The 19,623-nt window shown below is 42.6% G+C and overlaps 1 protein-coding gene across 3 annotated transcripts in view; it reads left to right on the plus strand.

The window, feature by feature from the left end:
• The window catches only part of WASF3 (WASP family member 3), a 122,805-nt gene extending 110,773 nt beyond the window's left edge, over nucleotides 1-12,032 (plus strand). For all 3 annotated transcript variants that reach the window (XM_040621701.1, XM_008692165.2, XM_008692164.2), the window contains exons 7-10: nucleotides 5,451-5,617; nucleotides 6,476-6,742; nucleotides 8,366-8,733; nucleotides 10,989-12,032. In XM_040621701.1, the coding sequence (XP_040477635.1) occupies nucleotides 5,451-5,617; nucleotides 6,476-6,742; nucleotides 8,366-8,733; nucleotides 10,989-11,146 (960 nt within the window). In that variant the 3' untranslated portion in view covers nucleotides 11,147-12,032. The remainder of the gene's footprint in view (nucleotides 1-5,450; nucleotides 5,618-6,475; nucleotides 6,743-8,365; nucleotides 8,734-10,988) is intronic.
• The last annotated feature ends 7,591 nt before the right edge of the window (nucleotides 12,033-19,623 follow it).

Here is a 19,623-nt window from a genome sequence, read left to right on the forward strand (position 1 = left end):
TCTTAATCAGGACGTGTCTTGAAATCCATTGAAATCTCCCTCCTTTGATTATTACAAGTGTGCAGACAATGCATGCTGGTTGTAAAATGCTCACATTACACTGAAGTAAATACATTAGTTTGGAAAATTTGGGGATAAGTCTCTCCCTTCCCCGGGTATCACCAATCACTAGTAACAATTCAGTGTGCGCATTTTTAGACCTTTTAAGTATTCATAAATATATGCATACATTTCACGAAGTATTTTTATATACATACACTTGTACTACACATGACTTATACACAAGCACATGCAGGCATATACATATATTGACATAATTAAAGATGTTCTCTATTTAATAGTTGTATGGTATTCCTAGGTATGCACGCTACATAAACTATTTACTCCTTACTGTATTAGGACATATTTAGGTTGTTGGTAAATAGTTGCTTAACAGTACTATAGTACTACGTGACTCATGGACAGATAGGTCTTCTGGCTAAACTTCTAGGACACAAATATGAGCTTTAAATTTTGGAAGATACCATCATATTGTCCCTGACCGCTAAAAGACTGGACCAGTTTACACTCTTAACAGACTTCTTCCAGACCTGCGTATCATTATTATTTTCTCGATGCACTCATCCCTCCCATCCAAAAAATCTCATTTGCATTACATACCTTTTAGGATTTTTATTAACCGTTTACATATGTTCTGTGAATTCCATGTTCACACCCTCTGCCGTCCCTCACCCAGGCCTCCTGCATCCCTCTGCCAGCAGTCCAGCTCCATCCTGGCACCCACCATGAGCCACTAGCCACCCTTTCACAGGATCTGCCTTCCCCCTTTTAATCTGTTCTCCACAACCTGGAGGGATCTTCTCAAATGCCTCTGCAGTCTGTCAGCCCCTCCCTTCTCACCTGCGGTGGTTTCCCATTGCTCTTGGGATAAAGAGCAACACTTTTGACCCAACCTATAAGGTCCAGCCTACCTTTTAGATCTCAGGAGCCATTCCCCCTAGTTCCCCATTTACCGTCTTTCATTCCTCCCGGTGTGCTGCTGTCCCTTCTCCTCAGAGCTGGCACACGTTCTCTCCCCTCTGGCCATGCACCCGACCCCTACTCCTTTGCAGAATGAATGCCTGCTCACACAACAGAGGTTGTCGCAGTCCCCCCAGTTCACTCCCTGACTTCCAGACAAGGCAGCGTTCAGTATATGATGCATTTGTGTTTTACCATATTTTATAACTGTACATTTGTTTGTGTAATTCTGGGGGCCTCTCCCACCCAGATTGCAAGCTCCATGAAGGCAGATTCCTTGTCTTTTTTGTTTGTTTGTCTGCTGTTTGTATCATCAGCACCTGACATGGTGCCTGAGACATCGTGAGCACTATAAGCTCACCGGGATCTGCTCACTTAGTCAGACTTTGTGAGTGTGTCCTCTGTGTAAAGCCTCGTGCAGAGGTATTTTAACAGGAGTGTAGGAGTTAAAAGCAAATAATTCTCATTTTTAAAGACCATAACCTCTTACTTGGAAAGCACGAAAAACACATACACACGTAGAAATTACTGTCCTCACCTTTAAAGAAACACCTATGTAGGACCCCGGTTTTTGTTGGATACATATTTGCTGGCCAAGTAGGGCTGGAGCAAGACTGATTCTCTGTATGGGAAGGTAAGTTCTTATCATGTTTCTGTTCTGTGTTAAGCTAGTTGCAGGATTAGCTTAAATATTCTGCAATAATCTTTTAGAAACTGGCAATAGAGTATTTTGAGTTATTTTGTGAAAGATGATTGCATATTAATAATTCAATCAAAATTGTGTAGTGGTAGGACATGATTTGTCTGTCTCTCAGAGACGCATCTGTATAATGCAGATCTAAAACATCTAGTACATTTAAAACAAGCTAAAAACCTAGTAAGATGCGAATTCTTTACCAGAAATGATGGTGGGTGATTCGTGGAGTTAGCTGCTGCAGAGTAGCTTCTATTTATTTAAGTTAAGTGGTTAAGTGTCAGTTACTCCTGCTGGGTCTGTGTCAGGTAAGAGAATATATACTGCATTCGAATTTTCTTAACGTTAGCATGATCTGAAATGGGAATGTCTCTTGTCTGCACACCAGGCTTGTTTCCCGTGCATTACAACTGCATTTAACCTGCTCTTTTCCTTTCCCTTCTGTCTTGGCATGCTTGCTTTCTCTTCCTGGACATCAGGAACAAAAGCGTATAGATGGCACAACCCGGGAGGTGAAAAAGGTTAGGAAGGCCAGAAACAGGCGCCAGGAGTGGAGTATGATGGCATATGACAAAGAGCTTAGACCCGACAACAGGCTGTCTCAGAGTGTGTACCACGGAGCGTCTTCCGAGGGATCCCTGTCCCCAGACACTAGGTGTGTGTGCGTGTGTTGTAGCAAAGCCTCTGCGTAGTACTTGGCTTTATTATATGTTGGAAACACACCAGTGGCTCTGGTGTTTATATGGCCCACGATATGTTTCAAAAACTTTCCTTGAAAATTAATGATATGTATTTTTTGATTTTTGAAATAATACTTGAAAGCGGTTTCATTTTATGTTGTGTTATGTGTATGATTTTCCTTTGCTCTGACTGAAGTTTACTGTTCCATTAACCTAGATGTAGTGTTTTTAACATTGATGCTAAATTTGGGCTTAGTAACTGCCAATGGCTTACATTTTTATTTTAATAATCATTTCATGTTTTCTCTCCCTCTTTAGCTTAGAATGTTGAATTTCCTTTGCCACTTGATATCTAATAATAATTAGCAGGTGGTAATTGATGTGCCTAAGATGGAACTTTATTATTCTTTTTGGTAACCTTTTCTAAGAGTGATGTGCAAAAGAGATAGTTATTTCTTCCGTTTATTAATCTTATGTATTCTAATTTCAGGAGAAGAATGCTGTTGGAGTTACTGTAAGAATTTGTAAGCATTTAAGTAAAAATATTCCTTGCAGGTGCGAATGATGTGGTCACTAAGTCACAGTTGTTGCGGAATGACAGAGACGCACTAGTCAGTTTGCACTTCTGGTTTAATTTCACGTTTCTGCTTTTGTAAGGTCATGGTCCTTCACTGGCCAGAAACCTCAGAGTCTTCCATCATCGTTTCAGAATTTGAATAGAGAATTCTTATGTGACCCAAGAATGTTTCAAAAACAGCAACAACCTGGACCTTATCTCATATCTGTGTCCTTTTTTCTTAATTTTTATCTCTATAACCTCGGCGTCTAGCACAGACTCTGCACACAGAAGATACTTCATATTTGGTAGTTCCCATGCCCAGAAATATCTCTACCCCAGAAGGGCCATCAGTCATTGGTTGGCTATGATAGGAGGGAAGTTCTAGGCAGTTTTTCTGTACAAGCTGTTATCTGTTCAGTACTAGGGAATTATTGGAGCTGTAACTGAGTATTCACCTCAAGTGTGAATCTCTATGTCCATTTATTTCCATAGAAAATGATAGTGATGATTCACGTTTGCTCACAGGTCTTGGGGTGAGGAGGGGTACTTGAATATGATAGATAGCCCCCAAAGCGTTTTTTTGGTTTTTTTTTCCCAATTAATTTGATTGTGATTATTTACTCATGTAAAACATAAGCTTTATTTTACAGTACTCCATATATATTCTTATTTCAGTAGGTACAGATGGAAAAATGATTTTTTTAATCCCTCAGTTGAATGATTGCTGTTCTGTTCTAGCATCTGAGACTCAGTTGTTCCGTGTTGGTTATGAAATTGATGATTACTGAGATGATTTAGTATTCTGCATTTGTATTTATGTTGTTTAGATAGATCGCCATTTTTCTTATTTTTCAGAACGTAAATCCTATTCCCGTGGCCTCTTACTATCTTCGTGTACCAGATAATAGATTAAAATTCATCGTTGTACTTGGATTCTGTCCCTTAATTTAGAATCTTTTATTTTTTATTTTACTGAAGTATATCACTTTTTTCTTATTATAAAATAAGATGAACTTCTTATATTTGGAAATTACAGAGAAAAATTAAAATCTTATCCATAATCCTATCATCCAGAGGAACCACTGTTTGCATTTTGGCATATTTCTTTCTTTGGTCGTTTTTCTGTATACATGTAGATTTTTCTTTTATAAAACTGAAATCATGCTCTATGTTTTCTATCTTTTGACTTTTGTTATTTCATATTTATGTTTTAAGCATTATTTAGAAACACGGTTTTTAATGGATGTATAGGGACAACAGAGTTAAATGTAAATATCAGATTTCGTGGCATGTATATGATCTCTTCATGTAAGTCATCTGTCTTAACCCAATCCACATAAACTAACCATAAAATTTTGCTCTCTCTGTAGATCAGGAATGGTTTAATTGTAAGCGTAAATTTAGGATGAGAATTGATATGCTCTCCTACTGCTCTCTCGCGCCCTTACCAGGCGGTGTGAGACCTCCAGCCCAAGTGTCCTTGTACTCCTCTCCTCCTGTCCTGCGCCTGTGCCACGGCTGTCCAACTGCCCACCTGTCCACCCACTGAGTCTCCACTGCCTCCACTTACTTCCCCCCTTACTTCCTCCTTTTTCCACGTGGTCTTCACTCTTACCAGTTCTCTTTTCTGTGACAGATAATCAGTGCCGATCATGACGCTTCAGGATCATCCCACTCACCTCCACGTTGGTACAGCATCTTCTGTGGCTGATTGCTGCCTTCCCACGGGGATCTCTGTCCCCCAGCAGGCCCCCGACTCCCCACTGCTCCTCCAGCCCGCTGGTGCCCCCCTCACCAAGCAGCCTTCTCGGGCCCTGCCCTCTAGAACTCTCTCGCTGCAGTTCTGGTCCTCAGATGCTCTGCCTGGTCCTGACTCCCTCCTCCATCTGGTCTTCCCCTTTCTCTGGCTCCGCAGGGGCTCTGTCACAAAGCCATTTTATGAGGGTAGCACTCTGAGTCATGCCACAGTGTTTACAATTTCCCCTCCTCCTCTCATCAGAAGCACTCTGTATTTTGCTAGCTAACTTCATTTCCTTGAGAACGTTGTACACACAGTCTGTGACGTAAGCACACACACAGAGTCAAGCACATGTCACCAGTGACTCCAGAGTTTTAGGTATTTATGTTTTAAAAATGTGCTCAATCTAAAGCCAGGTCGGGTTCTTCTCCCATTAAAATTTTTTAATTTTAAATATTTTTAACTCCCTTGCATAGTTTGCATAGTTAAGAAAACATACTCGTATGCACACCATAGTCTAGAATTTATACTGCAAATAAGGAGGAAGAAAGCAGGTTACCAGTTATTATACAGCAGTCAGGGAAGAAAAAAAGCAAAAAAAGCAGCCTCTTTTCGTTTAGGATGGTTTTCTCTGCCGTGTGGTGCTCTGGTTATGAGGGGAAGCTACTGTCTTGAGTTTCAAAGATGGGAACTCGGTTGGTGTCTTCCCTGCCCCGCCCCCCCCCCCATCCCCAATGTGTATTTGCCTGTTTCCTCCAGAGAGAGAGACACAAGCTGACCCCTCACAGAAGCCAGCAAATACATGTGAGAAGAGTAAGGACAAGAAGAGAGGAGTGGGAGAGAAGGAAAATGGGCATTGAGTTCATGAGTGACGCCAAGGAGCTGGTGCCGGCAGGGGGCGCCACCGAGGACACAGTGCCCAGAGGGTTCGTCGCGTTGCTCTCCCGGACCCCAGCCTCAGCTTGCCCACCCTGCTTTGGCTGCCCTGACAGGTCGCGCAGCCCCTTTTCTGACTCCGTGCGTCCCGGGAGCTGGCCTGTAGCCCGGGCCATTGACGCACCGCTGTCCTTACTAATACCCGTGGCCTGCGTGGCCGCCACCCTCATGAGGCCGTGCACCCTCTGGGGGGGCCCCCCCGCTGGCATCCCGGTACCCGCATCTTTCCAGGCTCCACTCATCTAATACCACATTTCCATTCCTTCCAGAGTTTCACGCTCCGCCATGCAAAGAAAAGAAGCCCTTTCCACACTCCACCGCGTTCTTTCTCTTTTGGCTAAATACAGCCCTTCTGTTTAAGAAAACTGCAACCCACTGTATTGCATTCTTGATTTCTTCTGCTCTTCTTACTGTTCATATTTATCCAATTCACCTGCCATTTTATAATTTCTAATTATATGCTGTCAGTTCCGTTGCCACTGAAATCCTCTGTCTTAGGTGCTGTTTTTTAATTAAATGGAATTTGTCTTGTAGCCTTCTCTCTTAGAAAAAAGCGTGCTGAAATATGGCGGAAATGGGGCTCTGCTGTTTCCTGCTTGCCGATCTGTCTGACTTACTTCAGCGCTGTGACTCTGAAGCCATGTAACACTGGGGCTTGCTGCTAAAGTAGTAATTATGTTGTTGCTTGGAAGCTCTCATGGGGCTGGACCTAGTCCATAGTAAAGGAAATCAGTGTGTGATTTCTGTGCATTGGCAAAGTCATTATTCAGATAATATGCTTATGCCTGCTGGGGGGAATCTTTTTAACTGAATTTGAATTTCTCCCACCCCTCTTTCCTGAACGTCAGGTCGCACGCGTCGGATGTCACGGATTACTCTTACCCGGCGACTCCCAACCACTCTCTGCACCCGCAGCCCGTGACCCCTTCTTACGCAGCCGGGGACGCACCACCGCACGGGCCAGCAACCCAAGCTTCCGAGCATGAGTACCGACCCCCCTCCGCCTCGGCGAGGCACATGGCCCTAAACAGACCCCAGCAGCCGCCGCCGCCACCCCCACCGCAGGCCGCGGAGGGGTCCCAGGCCTCCGCACCCATGGCGCCAGCAGACTACGGGTAACTCAGGACTCCTGTGCTCCTGCTCTGCTTGCTATCACGTGGGAGTTTCCTATGTGTGGTCTAAAAATTTTAACTGAATAATCATACCGTAGGGCCCAGATGTGGCCAAGGGTGACTGGATATAGATACTACCAGTTATGACCAATTCTGTGTTAAAATATGCGGTGCTCCCCTTTTTATTACAGATGGATCTCAGGTTTGTATCTGTATTCATCTATACATACTCCCTTCCTACGTACTTTTAAGTGCATTTGGTATATTAGGTGTGTTAGGTGTTTGAATGCATTGCTAAGCCAAGGCATTGAGAAAGGATGAAATGCTGATTTTGTGAACCTGTCCCAAACCCTCAAGTCTCTGTACACGTCCTGGGTGAACCACAGAGAGTTCCTATCACAAGTGGGTTTTCTTGCCTCTTATAAAAAAAAAAAAAAAAAAAAAAAGTGAGAAAACTATCCAGGGCAGCCCCACTTGAGCCCCTGCTTGCACTTGGCCATATAGTCCTTTTTCTTGATCTCTTGGTGCCCAGACATCCTTGTACCCCCAGGTCCTTTTGTTTTCTGTCACTTGGGTAAAATCCAAACACCTCCTAATGAAAGACCCTCATGCTCAAGTGTTTATTAGTATAAGCACCCACCTTTATGTTGATAGGCTGCCTATTGTCCTCTCTTTTCTGGCTTAACCGTAATCTTTAAAGAATTAGCCCCTCTGAGACAGTGCCCAGGGGTGTTGAATGTGCGTTTCCATTAACGTGTGTTCTTCAGTCCAGAGCAGTGTGTATCACCTTCTAAATGTATGCCCCTCTGTTTTCAGAGGTTCTCTTCCATTGCTTCTCTTTAAGGGTCCCCAGAGTGTGTTCGGAGGCACTAACTAAGGGTCAGGCAAAGAGAGGATCTGTGGAAAACCCTTAGCTAAGTAGGAGTCAGTGGACTTCTTAGGTGGAGGACTTTCCAAAGATTTTGATATTCTAATGGGCACTGTGGGCTTGAGGAATTTCCATGGGCATGAGGTATAAAACACAGAATTTTCCAAATCTGATTGACCGCAGAACCCTTGTAAGACAAGTCTGTGAGCTACCCACCTTTGAGATGCCCAGTATAGAGGTTAGATTTGAATTGCTGTTCATAACCTTTGCAGTCAACTGTTGTATTCTAGCCTTCCACAGAAAGTTGCTTTTTTTTTTAAAGATTTATTTATGTGAGAGAGAGAAAGACAGCCCTATTGAGGGCTGGGGATGGGCAGAGGGAGGAGAGAGAGAATCCTAAGCAGACTCCGTGCTGAGCACGGAGCCTCATGTGGGGCTCAATCTCAGGACCCTGAGATCATGACCTGGGCCAAAGTCAAGAGTGGGACGCTGAACTGACTGAGCCAGCCAGGTGCCCCGAAAGTTACTTTGAGTGGTTTTCTTTCTGGTTCATTGAGTAGATGAATTTCATCATAGTGAATAATGTAGACCTGTAGAAATGACTGACCCAAAGGGGGGATATTTGCATCCTGCAGTGCTTTAAGTTCAGAGGACAATACATATTGTGTTTGGGGGAGCCCCCTGAATCAGGCATGTTCAACTGTCAGAGGACATGACTGTTGCTGCTTTAATGACTCTGCGTTTCATCTCTTTACTAGGATGCTGCCAGCACAATTAATTGAGTATTACAACCCCTCAGGACCTCCTCCTCCTCCACCACCCCCCATGATTCCTTCGGCACAAACTGCTTTCGTCAGCCCTCTCCAGATCCCCATGCAGCCCCCCTTCCCTGCCTCCGCGGGCTCCTCCTACACCGCTCCTTCTCACCCTCCCACCGCTGGGCTCGTGGTCACAGCCCCGCCACCTCCAGGCCCACCGCCTCCTCCACCAGGCCCTCCTGGTGCAGGATCTTCTCGCTCGTCCTCCCCAATGCATGGCCCCCCTGCGGCCGAGGCAAAGCGCCAGGAGACGGCACAGCCACCCATAAGTGATGCCCGAAGCGATCTTCTTGCTGCCATTCGGATGGGTAAGTGAGCATCTCAAACACAGTCTTCCTTTAGAAAGAGACTTCTTTATGGCCCTAACCAACCACAGCCTAGTCTTCTTCAAATGACTACTCTCTCCACTGAACTGCTTTTTAGAATAGGGTTAAAGGACACCTGTTTGATTTTGCTTTTTTAACAGAAGATCTGTTTTTGCCAGTGCAAAATAAATACACAATGATAGAGTATTGAGAGAATTCAGGAAAGCTGTACTTGACTAGAAATAGATGATAAAAATGATCAGTGATTAGTTGGATCTTTTCTCTGCGTTCTACTCAAAGGGTAAATGTATAAATGAAAGAAAGTGAGCTCGTATCAATGATTGGGTTATTTTTAAAAAGCTAAGCTATGTCCTAGACTTTCCATATTTTTAGCTTGATGTGCTAAGCCAGTAAGTTTTTCAACATTTATTTAGCAGCAAAATTCTTTTGTCGGATAAAAGTCCTACACTGAACCCCAGAACATGAGACATACAGAAATAGAGCATCTCTGGTCAAATCAGGATGGAGGAGCCCAGACTCTCACCCTTTTTGGCATCCCCTCATCGCCACCCTAACCGTCTGTTCCACCCCGTTTATTCTCAGCTGCAGGCCACAACCCCGGGCTGGTTGAGGGTCACTGACAGGGCATGCAGATGTTCACTGGGGCTTGTTGTTTCTGTCTGGAAGGGACTGGGAAGGGAGCCTGGCTTGCAGTATCACTGACATCCTTCACAGGATGGCAAGGACATTACTGCCTCTGCTTTTGCTTGAGTGCCCATAAATCAGACCGGAGTGTGGCCCACAAGCCCAGCCTTCTCATATGTCTTCAGTGTCATTGACACACTTTGATTTTGTCAAGAAAAGAAGTCCCCAAGCTGGGCGACCTCAATGATAACAAATTTAGGGTCAAGGTAGGACACTGTTTTTGTTTTTGGATACCTGTGAGCCCCATCCAATAAGAGTGGTCACATAACCAGGATCTAATCATGTGGAAACCTCTAAGAAGCATGCATCAAGGGACAGTCTACAAAGGAGCTGGCTGCCTGTGTTCTCCAAAAACGTCAAGATCAGAAAACACAAAGACTGAAGAATTGCCCAGATTAAGGGACATTAATGAAAGATGACAACCAATGTCCTGCGTATTCCCATGTTGGATCCCAGGCCTGGTGGAAAACTTTCTGCTGTTAAGTCTACTGGCAAAATTTAAATAAAATGTGTAGAATAGTTGATAGTATTGTATCTATGCTAATAGTCTGATTTTGATCATTGTTTTTTAGGAATTACACCTTAAGTATTTTAAGGGCAAAGGAACATTATATGCTGTTTATTCTCAGGTGGTCCAGAAAAAAGTGTGTTTGTATAAGCAAGAATGATAGAGAAAGATTGCTACAAAAAAGTGGTCAAATGATACCAGTTGGGGAATCTGGGTATAGGTTTTATGGGGATGGTTGTCTACTAGTCTTTCTTTTGCGGGGGGAAGATCAGAGGGAGAGGGAGAGAAAGAATGTTAAGCAGGCTCCCTGGGCATGGAGCCTGACTCATGGACCCTGCGATCATGACCTGAGCTGAAATCAAGTTGGACACTTAACCGACTGCACCACGCAGGTGCCCGTTTTTCTGCTGTTTTACAAGGGCTCTGTAAAATCTGAAATTGACTCAAAAGGAAAAGTTAAAGAATTAACTTTAAGTCATCTTTTTACCCACTGTTACTTAATAAGAAAATAGAGAATTGTATTTTATATTCATTTTTAGCAGTAATTGGTGAAACAAAGATCTTCGTTACCTCCCCCCACTAGCCAAAAGCTATTAGCATAAAATGCTACTTTCCAAGCCTTTGGATTCCAACAATGTCCAGGAAATGTTCGCGATAGAAGTGTTCCATGTTTGTGTGGTCCGATGTGGTAGCCACAAGGCACAATGAATTTACCCTTGATTGGCCACGTGTGACTACCAGAATGGAAGGTGCAGCTCCAGAATTTTCTTTCATGATGTTCATGTGCACTGGAATTCTAAGTTTTTTTATTTCAACACATTACCGTAAGCAGTGTTACAACTTTGCCTTTTTTTTTTTTTTTTTTTTTTTTTTTGGTCACGAAACTTCCATTTCCCAAGCTTTTCTCATTTCAGGTTTCCAAAACTTTTTACCTTTGGTGTCAGCAGAGGTGGGGCGGGGGGATCTAAATAGACCTGTTAGCTTGTTTTCCTTAATTTGGAGCAAGCGGAGGGATTTAATTCTCCTCTTCCGGTTGTGTCCCCAGGGATTCAGCTGAAAAAGGTGCAAGAACAGCGCGAGCAAGAGGCCAAGCGTGAGCCAGTCGGGAATGACGTGGCCACGATTCTGTCCCGACGCATCGCCGTGGAGTACAGCGATTCTGACGACGACTCGGAGTTCGACGAGAACGACTGGTCCGACTGAGGCAGCGCGTGTGCGCAGCGGGGCGGCGCGCTGACGAGGCCGGTGGCCACCCGGAGAGCGTGTGTCGGGAATGTATTAAAAATTTTAAGTGGTCTCAGCACCCACATAGTGGTATTATAATCCTGTAGCTTAGCAACTTTTGTATTAATAATGTGATATTGCTTTTGCACATCCAAAAATTCTGGGTTTTTTCAGTATTTACTGTGTAATACTTAAGTGCCACTAAACATAGCAAATTGTGCTGCACATGAGGAAATACGCTGTAACTACTGCATTGTCCTGAAAACAGCCTCTTGCTTCCTATTTCTTGGCCATGAAAGTACTTACTGCAGTTTGGGTTTCCTCTTCTTGATCACTATAATTCTGCAGACTTGCTCTGTGTCTGTGAAGCTGCCTGGTGTTAGGTCTTTGCAAGATTAATGACCGTGTGTCAGAGTGATGTCTTCCAATCAGTGAGTGAGACCGTTTCACCCTTTTTTGTTTCAAATGTGTTTCAGAAGAGGTTGGTTCTAGAGGGAAAGATTTAACAAGTAAGAATCAAACGTTGCTGCTTTCCATTTCTTGGCTCCGTCGCCTCTGTGAATCGGAACGTTCTGTGAGATGATTTCGTTTCCTTTGCACGCTCTTGTGAAATTGGAAGGGCCCTTTCCAGGCAGGATTCCCTGCGGGCCTCACTTGGTCGATGCTTGTTGATGATTTCTGTAAGAGGTTCCAGCAGCTGCGCAGTCATGAAAATGAAGAACAGAGTTCTTTGTCCTCCGGGGGCCATCAGGGATGACGCAGGGAACACCTGGCAGCCCTTAGAGCTCCGGGGGCCAGCCGGCCAGCACAAACACGGAGGGCGCGGGCTGCACGGCCGCCCCCCCCCCGCCCCCCGTGCAGAGGAGCCCCCCCCCCCACGTCTTTCCTGGAGTTCCCCCACCCCAACCCTGGCCTTTCCCGGAGCCCTGTCCCAAGTGAGGCCGGTGGAGTTCCTGGCTCGTCAGCGTGCTCCAGAGCGTGCTTCCCGTGGCGCCTCGCTCCACTTGGTCTGAATTTTAAAAGCTTAGATTTTAGGTGAAAGTAGATGCTGACAGCTATTCGCTTTTCCTGGTGCTGTGGCCAGATTAGGGATCCATCATCCAAGTAGGGCTTTGGCCCTGCTCCTAGAAGCACACGGTTCTCTTTTCTCGTGTTATCGTGGGCACATTAAATTTTAAAAAGTACCTCAGATTAGATTAGACGTGTAGCTGTTCCAGATCACTTTTCTTTCACCTTACCCTTTCCTGCTGTTTTTCCCACATGGCAATTCAAGAGACCTACGGGGTTTATCTTCCTGGTGAAAGCAGAGCACTGGAAAACCCACGGATGGTAGCTTTGCTCTTGTAATTTTGGGTGAAGGGTAACTGCTTGTTCAGAATCAATAAACACCCCCAGGCTTCGATTATAGATACGACTTCACAAATATACTAAGACACTTCACTTACTGGGGATTCTTCCCTACCTACAGCGTTTTAAACGGATGGCAGTTATTTGTGACTCTCAGTCATGATGAAGGAGTCTTTGGCTCAAGACTGAGTTGTCTGGTTCATGGTAGTGGTCGAATAAACAGGACCATGACCAATGGATTTTCGTTAATGAGTCCTCCTGAGGACTTCAGAGGCACCCCCAAACCACATCCGTGTGTCCCCCAGTGGACATTGATTGGGCTTTTGGGCGGTCACTGGATAAAGCCCATACGTTGAGTTTTAGTCACATAGATTTTGAAACTCTGAAAAGCCTAATGTCTGCATCCCCTTCCAGAGACCATGCTTCTATCAGGTTACCCGAGTCTCTTCAGCTGTAACTGGCTGTTTGGACACCTGCTTCTCAAGTTTCTGTTTCTTGGAGCTAGTCACCGTAATTTTATTGAATATAAGCAGTAGTTATTAATGGACTCTACATTTCTTTCTTTGATTTCTCCCCCTTTTTTTTCAGTATAAAGGCCTACTGTGTTGGCATTATTCTTGAAACTTTTACCATTTGTAGTCTGATTTTATCTTTATTACAACATTTTGTTTCTATTGTTATTTTTCGATTAGGAATTACTTGTATAATTCTAGAACTTCTGTTTGGTAACGCTTCTTTGTTTTTTATGTCCCTTCTGTTCTCAGGATGAAGAGAACACATGAAGCTACTATCCATGTCAGGATTTCTTCTATTTATATCTTATTACAATAAAATTACTGGCACTTTATCCATAAATATTCATAAGCCTATTAATTATTAGTTGTCTTCCTGTACTTTAATCAACAAGTTATTTTTGACTTGATTTTCCGACTAGTGAAAAAGCTTTTGCCCTAATGTGTTGAGTAGCCTTTGAAAGAATGGAAAAGGACTAAAATTCAATTTAGATTATTTTTGCAGTATTTTTCTCAGCAAATCTGATTTATTCTAAAATTTAAATCCATACGTTTTCTAATGTGCTATTACATGAAAAGGAAAAAGTGAATATTTTAAATTTTCAGTTTTCATTTGCAAAAAGTATTTACCAAAACGAATGGAGAAAAACATTTAAAAGCATATTTCATATCTATGGATTTTACATTTTAAAGTAGTAGTTAAATATTGTAAGGTTATTTTAAATTGCCCTCAGTTTATAACCCCATGTGTATTTTAGATTAATTTCTTACAAGCTTTTTTCTCATATAGGTTAGGCAGAGGGGATGAGAAGGTTACTTGGTACCACACATTAGCTACACAAACATAACTAACATGGTGGGTTTTCCATTGTTAACCCCAAACCGTGAGATTTGGTACACTGATGTTTTTCTTTAGTGAAAGTATATGGTTAGAAAATTAACATTTTCATTTCAGTAAATTTTTAGAATATCAAAATCTTTTCTGAGCCCCAAGTGGCTAGGTTGTGAAGTTTTGTAATAATTTGCAACTGGAATACATGATACATTTTAATCCATTAAAGACTAGTGGGAATGTATCAGCCAGAGTGGCAAGTAATTTTTGTTTTATAAATCAGAGTATCTGTCACCTTGCAGTATTACCAATGCTGTTGTAAATTGAATTTAAAGTGGTATTAAAAAAAAACACACCTCCTGTTAAACAATTTTTATCTGTTTGTATATCTTACTATAGATTATGTACAAGTAACATCTAAATAAAATTACACTTTTAACCCTAAAAGGTTTTGCTCATTGATAACAGTGCTGTATGTTTAACCTTTTTTGGACAGGAGAAGTTGAGGGTTGGGTGGAGTTTTTCATTAGCATTTTCATTATTAGATAGCAAAAGATACCACTCTGATTTCCATTTAAATTTCTGCATAAGTTTTGCATATCCAAGAGTTCAGATTGGATTCTGGGAGTGACTTGGGAAGCACTGGCATAATTAGAAAGAAAAAGCCATTCTGGGAGCAGGAAACCACATAATCAGATGAGGCGTCTTGGCCAACATCTAGTCTCAATAATAGTGATGAATACTCTATACCGTTTATTGCTTAAGGGATGATTTCATTCAGTCCTTATGACAACCCTTTTCCATTTCATATATGAGCAAACTAGCATGAAGCTAGGTTGCTGGTCAGGGGCCTAGGCTGACGTCAAACTCACTCTATGGGAAGCCGTGCACATGGGGACAATGGGAAGTGAGTCGGGGAGGTAAGTGTGGCCATGTTTGGGAAAGCCAGGTGGAGTAAGCTTCTGGAACAGCTGCCTCTGAGTTTGCCCATGCCCGCCATGTCTACCTCCCACAACATGCATCTGTGTCCTACCTGGGTCTCCCTGCAGCTTCCCCACCGGTTCATGATAGTGGTTGAATGTGTTCCGTGAATACCGTCTGCATCGTTATATCCCAAGAGCATGTGGCCAGTCTGCTAGACAGCGAGCAGCCCCTTGTTGAATGATTAGGTGAATGGATGGATGTCTGAGTACTTTTTTTACCAAAAAATTGTGTGCAACTTCTTAATGAAATATTTTACCAGGTAACCTGTATTTCCCCCTTATTATTGTCATTGGACGAATACATCCCACTTGATTTCGGTGTATTTCCTACAAGACTGAGCTGAGTGAGGCAGGCATGGGGCCTCTTATTTACTCTTCTAGGCCATTGATCAAGCATGGTGCCTGGCACTTGATAGGTGTTGGTAAATTTTTATTGAGTGGTGGTTCTTTGTAAGGCAGAGGGAGAGGCTTCATCAATAAATACGTGAAGGCCTAAGAAGAGCAGTAATAGGTAGAGCAAACACCTTAGCAAACGCTCAGTAAATGTTAGCCGTTACTATTGATGGCAACTCTCTTGGGGGAGGTGGAGGCCAGTCTCTGCCTTCATGGAGCTTCTTGTCTAAAGAGAAAGACATTAAATATTGTCAAATAATTTTAGATCATTTTACATGTACTTTAAGGGGTGGTGTGAGGAGTGCCCAATCTAGTCTGGGGGCCAAGGGAAGCTGAGGTTGAAGAATAAACTGGAGCTATGGGTTGAGGGAAGGGAGAGGAGTTTCTCGATAGCGGGACAGCGTTTGCATCCCCTAAGGTGGGAAGGACAGTATGGGATAATAAGGGGAACAAAGTGCTAGTGAAATGGAAAAAATTGGAGGAAGAGGGACGGCATGAGACCATATACAAAAATGGTAGACACCTTCCCATGCCCAGCACTCGGGATTAAGGGAGCTTTTTTTTTTTTTTTTTAAAGATTTTATTTATTTATTTGACAGAGATAGAGACAGCCAGTGAGAGAGGGAACACAAGCAGGGGGAGTGGGAGAGGAAGAAGCAGGCTCATAGCGGAAGAGCCTGATGTGGGGCTCGATCCCAGAACGCCGGGATCACGCCCTGAGCTGAAGGCAGACGCTTAACCGCTGTGCCACCCAGGCGCCCCTGAGGGAGCTTTTTGAGCCAACAAACACCACCACAGCTGCAGCTACAAACGTACAGAAAATTTCTTCCTATTTGTAGCCTGATGGTTATTCATTGATCTTGACAGCCTTGGGCCTTAGATGCATGGTATATTTAGAAGGCATCTCAGTGCCCGGCTAGTCCCTCTCCCTAGCATTAGAAATGGGGAAACAGGCCATCACTTGAATTACTTGGGACTCCAAGGTTGGTCTCTTAGTTCTTGAGTTTCAAACTAAGGTCTTTCTGTTCCACAGTAGACCTCAAGAGTTAGGTAAATATCCCTCCCCTCCACATTTTATTATGAAAAATTAAAACCTACAAGAACATTGTTTAGTAAACACCCATAGAGCCATATCGATCCATCTATCCATCCATCAATCCACTTTATTTTATGCATTTCAAAGTAAGTTGCAGTATATTCACCTCTGAGAACTTCAGTATACATATCGTAAATTAGAGTTTACTATTTATAGCTAATATTTAATATTTATAATGTAAAAGAGTAAAATGCAACATCCTAAGTATACCATTTGATGAGTTGTAACAATGTGTACGCTCCTGTAGTGCCAACCCCATCAAGACAGCATAGCTGTGACCTCAGAATGTTGCTTCATACCCTTCCAGAGTCTGCTCTCCTCTGTTACAGTCTCCACAGCCACCACCATTGTGGGTTTGTTTGTTTTTTTTAAAACCATAGATTGATTTAGCCTGTTGAAGAACTTCGCATATATGGAATAAAGCAGTCAGTACCGTTTTACACCTTTTATTTTATTTTAAGATTTTATTTGAGAGAGAGCATAAGAGAGAGAGAGGTCATGGGCAGGGGGGAGGGGTAGAGGGAGAAACAGACTCCCCACTGAGCAGGGAGCCTGATGCAGGACTCGATCCCAGGACCCTAAGATCACAACCTGAGCTGAAGCCCCCCAGGTACCTGACACCTGGCTTCTTTTAGCATCATGTTTTTGAAATCCGTTCATGTCTTTGCATATATCAATATTTTATTCCTTTTTGTCACTGAGTAGTTGTATGAATCTATTGTATGAATATACCACAGTGGGTTCATCCATTCTCTTGGCAAAACTTAATACAAGTCCTTTCTGGACATACCTGTTCATCCACCTTGGATAAATACCCAGGAGTGAAATCGCTGAGTCGTAGGTAGGTGTATGTTTAGAATTATAAGACATAGACAGACTTCTGCAAAGTGGCTGTACTAATAGTTTAAACTCACCAGCAATGTTGCTCCACATGCTGAGGTATGATTTTCTTTGTATTTATCTTGCTTGGGGTTCACTGAGCCTGAACCTGTAAATTTATGTCTTAAATCTGGGAAATATTTGGACATGACATTTTTTCTTTCTTTCTTTCTTTTTTTATTATGTTAGTCACCATACAGTACATCATTAGTTTTTGATGTAGTGTTCCATGATTCATTGTTTGCGTATAACACCCAGGGCTCCATGCAATACGTGCCCTCCTTAATACCCTTCACCAGGCTGAGGAAACAAACTGAGGGTTTTAGAGGGGAGGGGGGTGGGGGGATGGGTTAGCTTGGTGGACATGATGTTTTCTAACATATTTTCTGTCCCTTCCTTTCTGTCCTCTCCTTCTTACATTCCTATTACACATATATTAGACCTTTTGAGGTTAGCCCACAATTCCTTGAGGCACTTTTGATCTAAAAATTCTTTCTTTTTTTCTCTGTTCTGCAGATCGGATAATTTTTATTTATCTTTGGGTTCACTGACTCTTTATTCCATCACCTACGATTTACTCTAAAACCCATCTAGTAAATCTTTTATTCTGACCTTTTTTTCCATTGTAGAATTGCCTATTTGCTCTTTTTTTTTTTAATATATAGCTTTATTTCTCTGCTGAGATTCCCTACATGTTCATTTATTACAAGCTTATTTTCCTTTACATCTTCGAGTGTGGTTACACTAGCTCTTTAAAAACCCTTGCCTGCTAATTCCAACATGTGGATCTTTTCAGGATCAGTCTCTAATGATTGCCTTTTCTCTTGAGTGCATACACAGTAGTTTGGGATTGTATCCTAAACTTTACAAATAATACTTCAGAAGCTCTGGATTTGGTTATGTTCCTCTGAAAAGTCGTGATTTTTAAGGGAGTTGCCATGACTAGAATTAAGCTCCCAACTCTCTCCATCTTGCCCTGTGATGGAGAACAGCAGAACGCTCAGAAGTTCTTTCAGCTCAGCCAGGTTGCCTTTAGTTTGCCTTTGCTTACCCCTGGTTACAGGATCAACCAGAGATTTGGGCAGTTTTACACAGAATTTTCAGATCCTCCTCTCCAGCTCTCCTTTCTAGTATCCTCTGTCACTTTCTACCTGTTCTGGTCACCCTGAACTTGATCCTCTTATTTTTTTTAAGGCAGTAAGAGTGTGGGGTAAACCAGCAAAGCTGTGGGTTTTCTACTCAAGTGTAGCTGCCCTCCTTGGCAGGATGGAGCCTGTCCTCAGGCAAAAAGCTACTAGAAAATAGAAAATGCCCCTGAAGATTTTCCTTCTGAGCCTCAACTGTCTGGTGTCCTGATTTTGATTTCTCTCCAGTGCCTTCAATAGTTGCAAAGTGTATTTTTGTCCACTAATTGTTATCCGTAAAGTATTGGTCTAGAATGGGCTAGTGCTGCATTCTCAGGAGCCTCATTCTATAAATATTTGATGTGATATTTATTTTTTAAAATATTTTAAAATGCAATTCAATGAGTCATGGAACACTACATCAAAAACTAATGATGCACTGTATGGTGACTAACATAATAAATACATAAGTAAAAATGCAGACTGTTGTTGAATACCAAATTTTAAACAGAGGACCACTTGAATTTTTCTGTCAGGTGAACTTGTTTTTGCAGGGGCCCTGCATTAAAACTTGTGACAAGGATTGCGTGGCATGGCAGGGAACACTTACCACCTTCCTCTCCTTTGTTTAAACTGTACAAGTAGAACACAGTACCTAAATAATGTGGAGACTGAGACTACGCTAACAATTGCTGGCCTTAACCCCAGGCTCAAATTTTTATGTTCACCACAGAACTTTGATGTTTTCACTGAGTGTTAAAATTTTAAATTTAAGAATAAATCTATCCAGACAAAATAATTTTTATTTTTTTGCTCTTGGTTCATTTGAAAAAGGGATTCCACTATCTAAAAGTTTGAAAACCACTCCTTGACATCATCACCACATGATTTTCTTATCTTTAGACCAAGGAATGTTCACACGGTGAGAGCACATTGTACTGGGGTCTAATTCCACATTCTCTGATGACAGTACCAATACGGGGGCATGTCAGGAGCTGGAGAAGACTTACATATTTAATTTGGAGGTGTGAGTAGCTTGTAGGGGTATCTTGACAGGGACTTAGATGATAAAGAGATTTGCTTTCAAAATACACTTTCTTCACAGAGCTGACACGTGGACATTTATTTGCCAAAACACAATAGCTTTCTGTTGTGAATATTTGCATATGTCATCTTTCTAAATCCCCCACTGCATTCATCCTGTGCACTTGTGATTTGAGTAATTGGCTTCAAATATAGCACCATGATTAGTTAGAGGTGGTGAATTGGTAGATGATTTACCATGAAGAA

Source organism: Ursus maritimus, unplaced genomic scaffold (assembly GCF_017311325.1).
Source record: "Ursus maritimus isolate PB19 unplaced genomic scaffold, ASM1731132v1 scaffold_10, whole genome shotgun sequence".
In the NCBI taxonomy this organism is placed as follows: domain Eukaryota; kingdom Metazoa; phylum Chordata; class Mammalia; order Carnivora; family Ursidae; genus Ursus; species Ursus maritimus.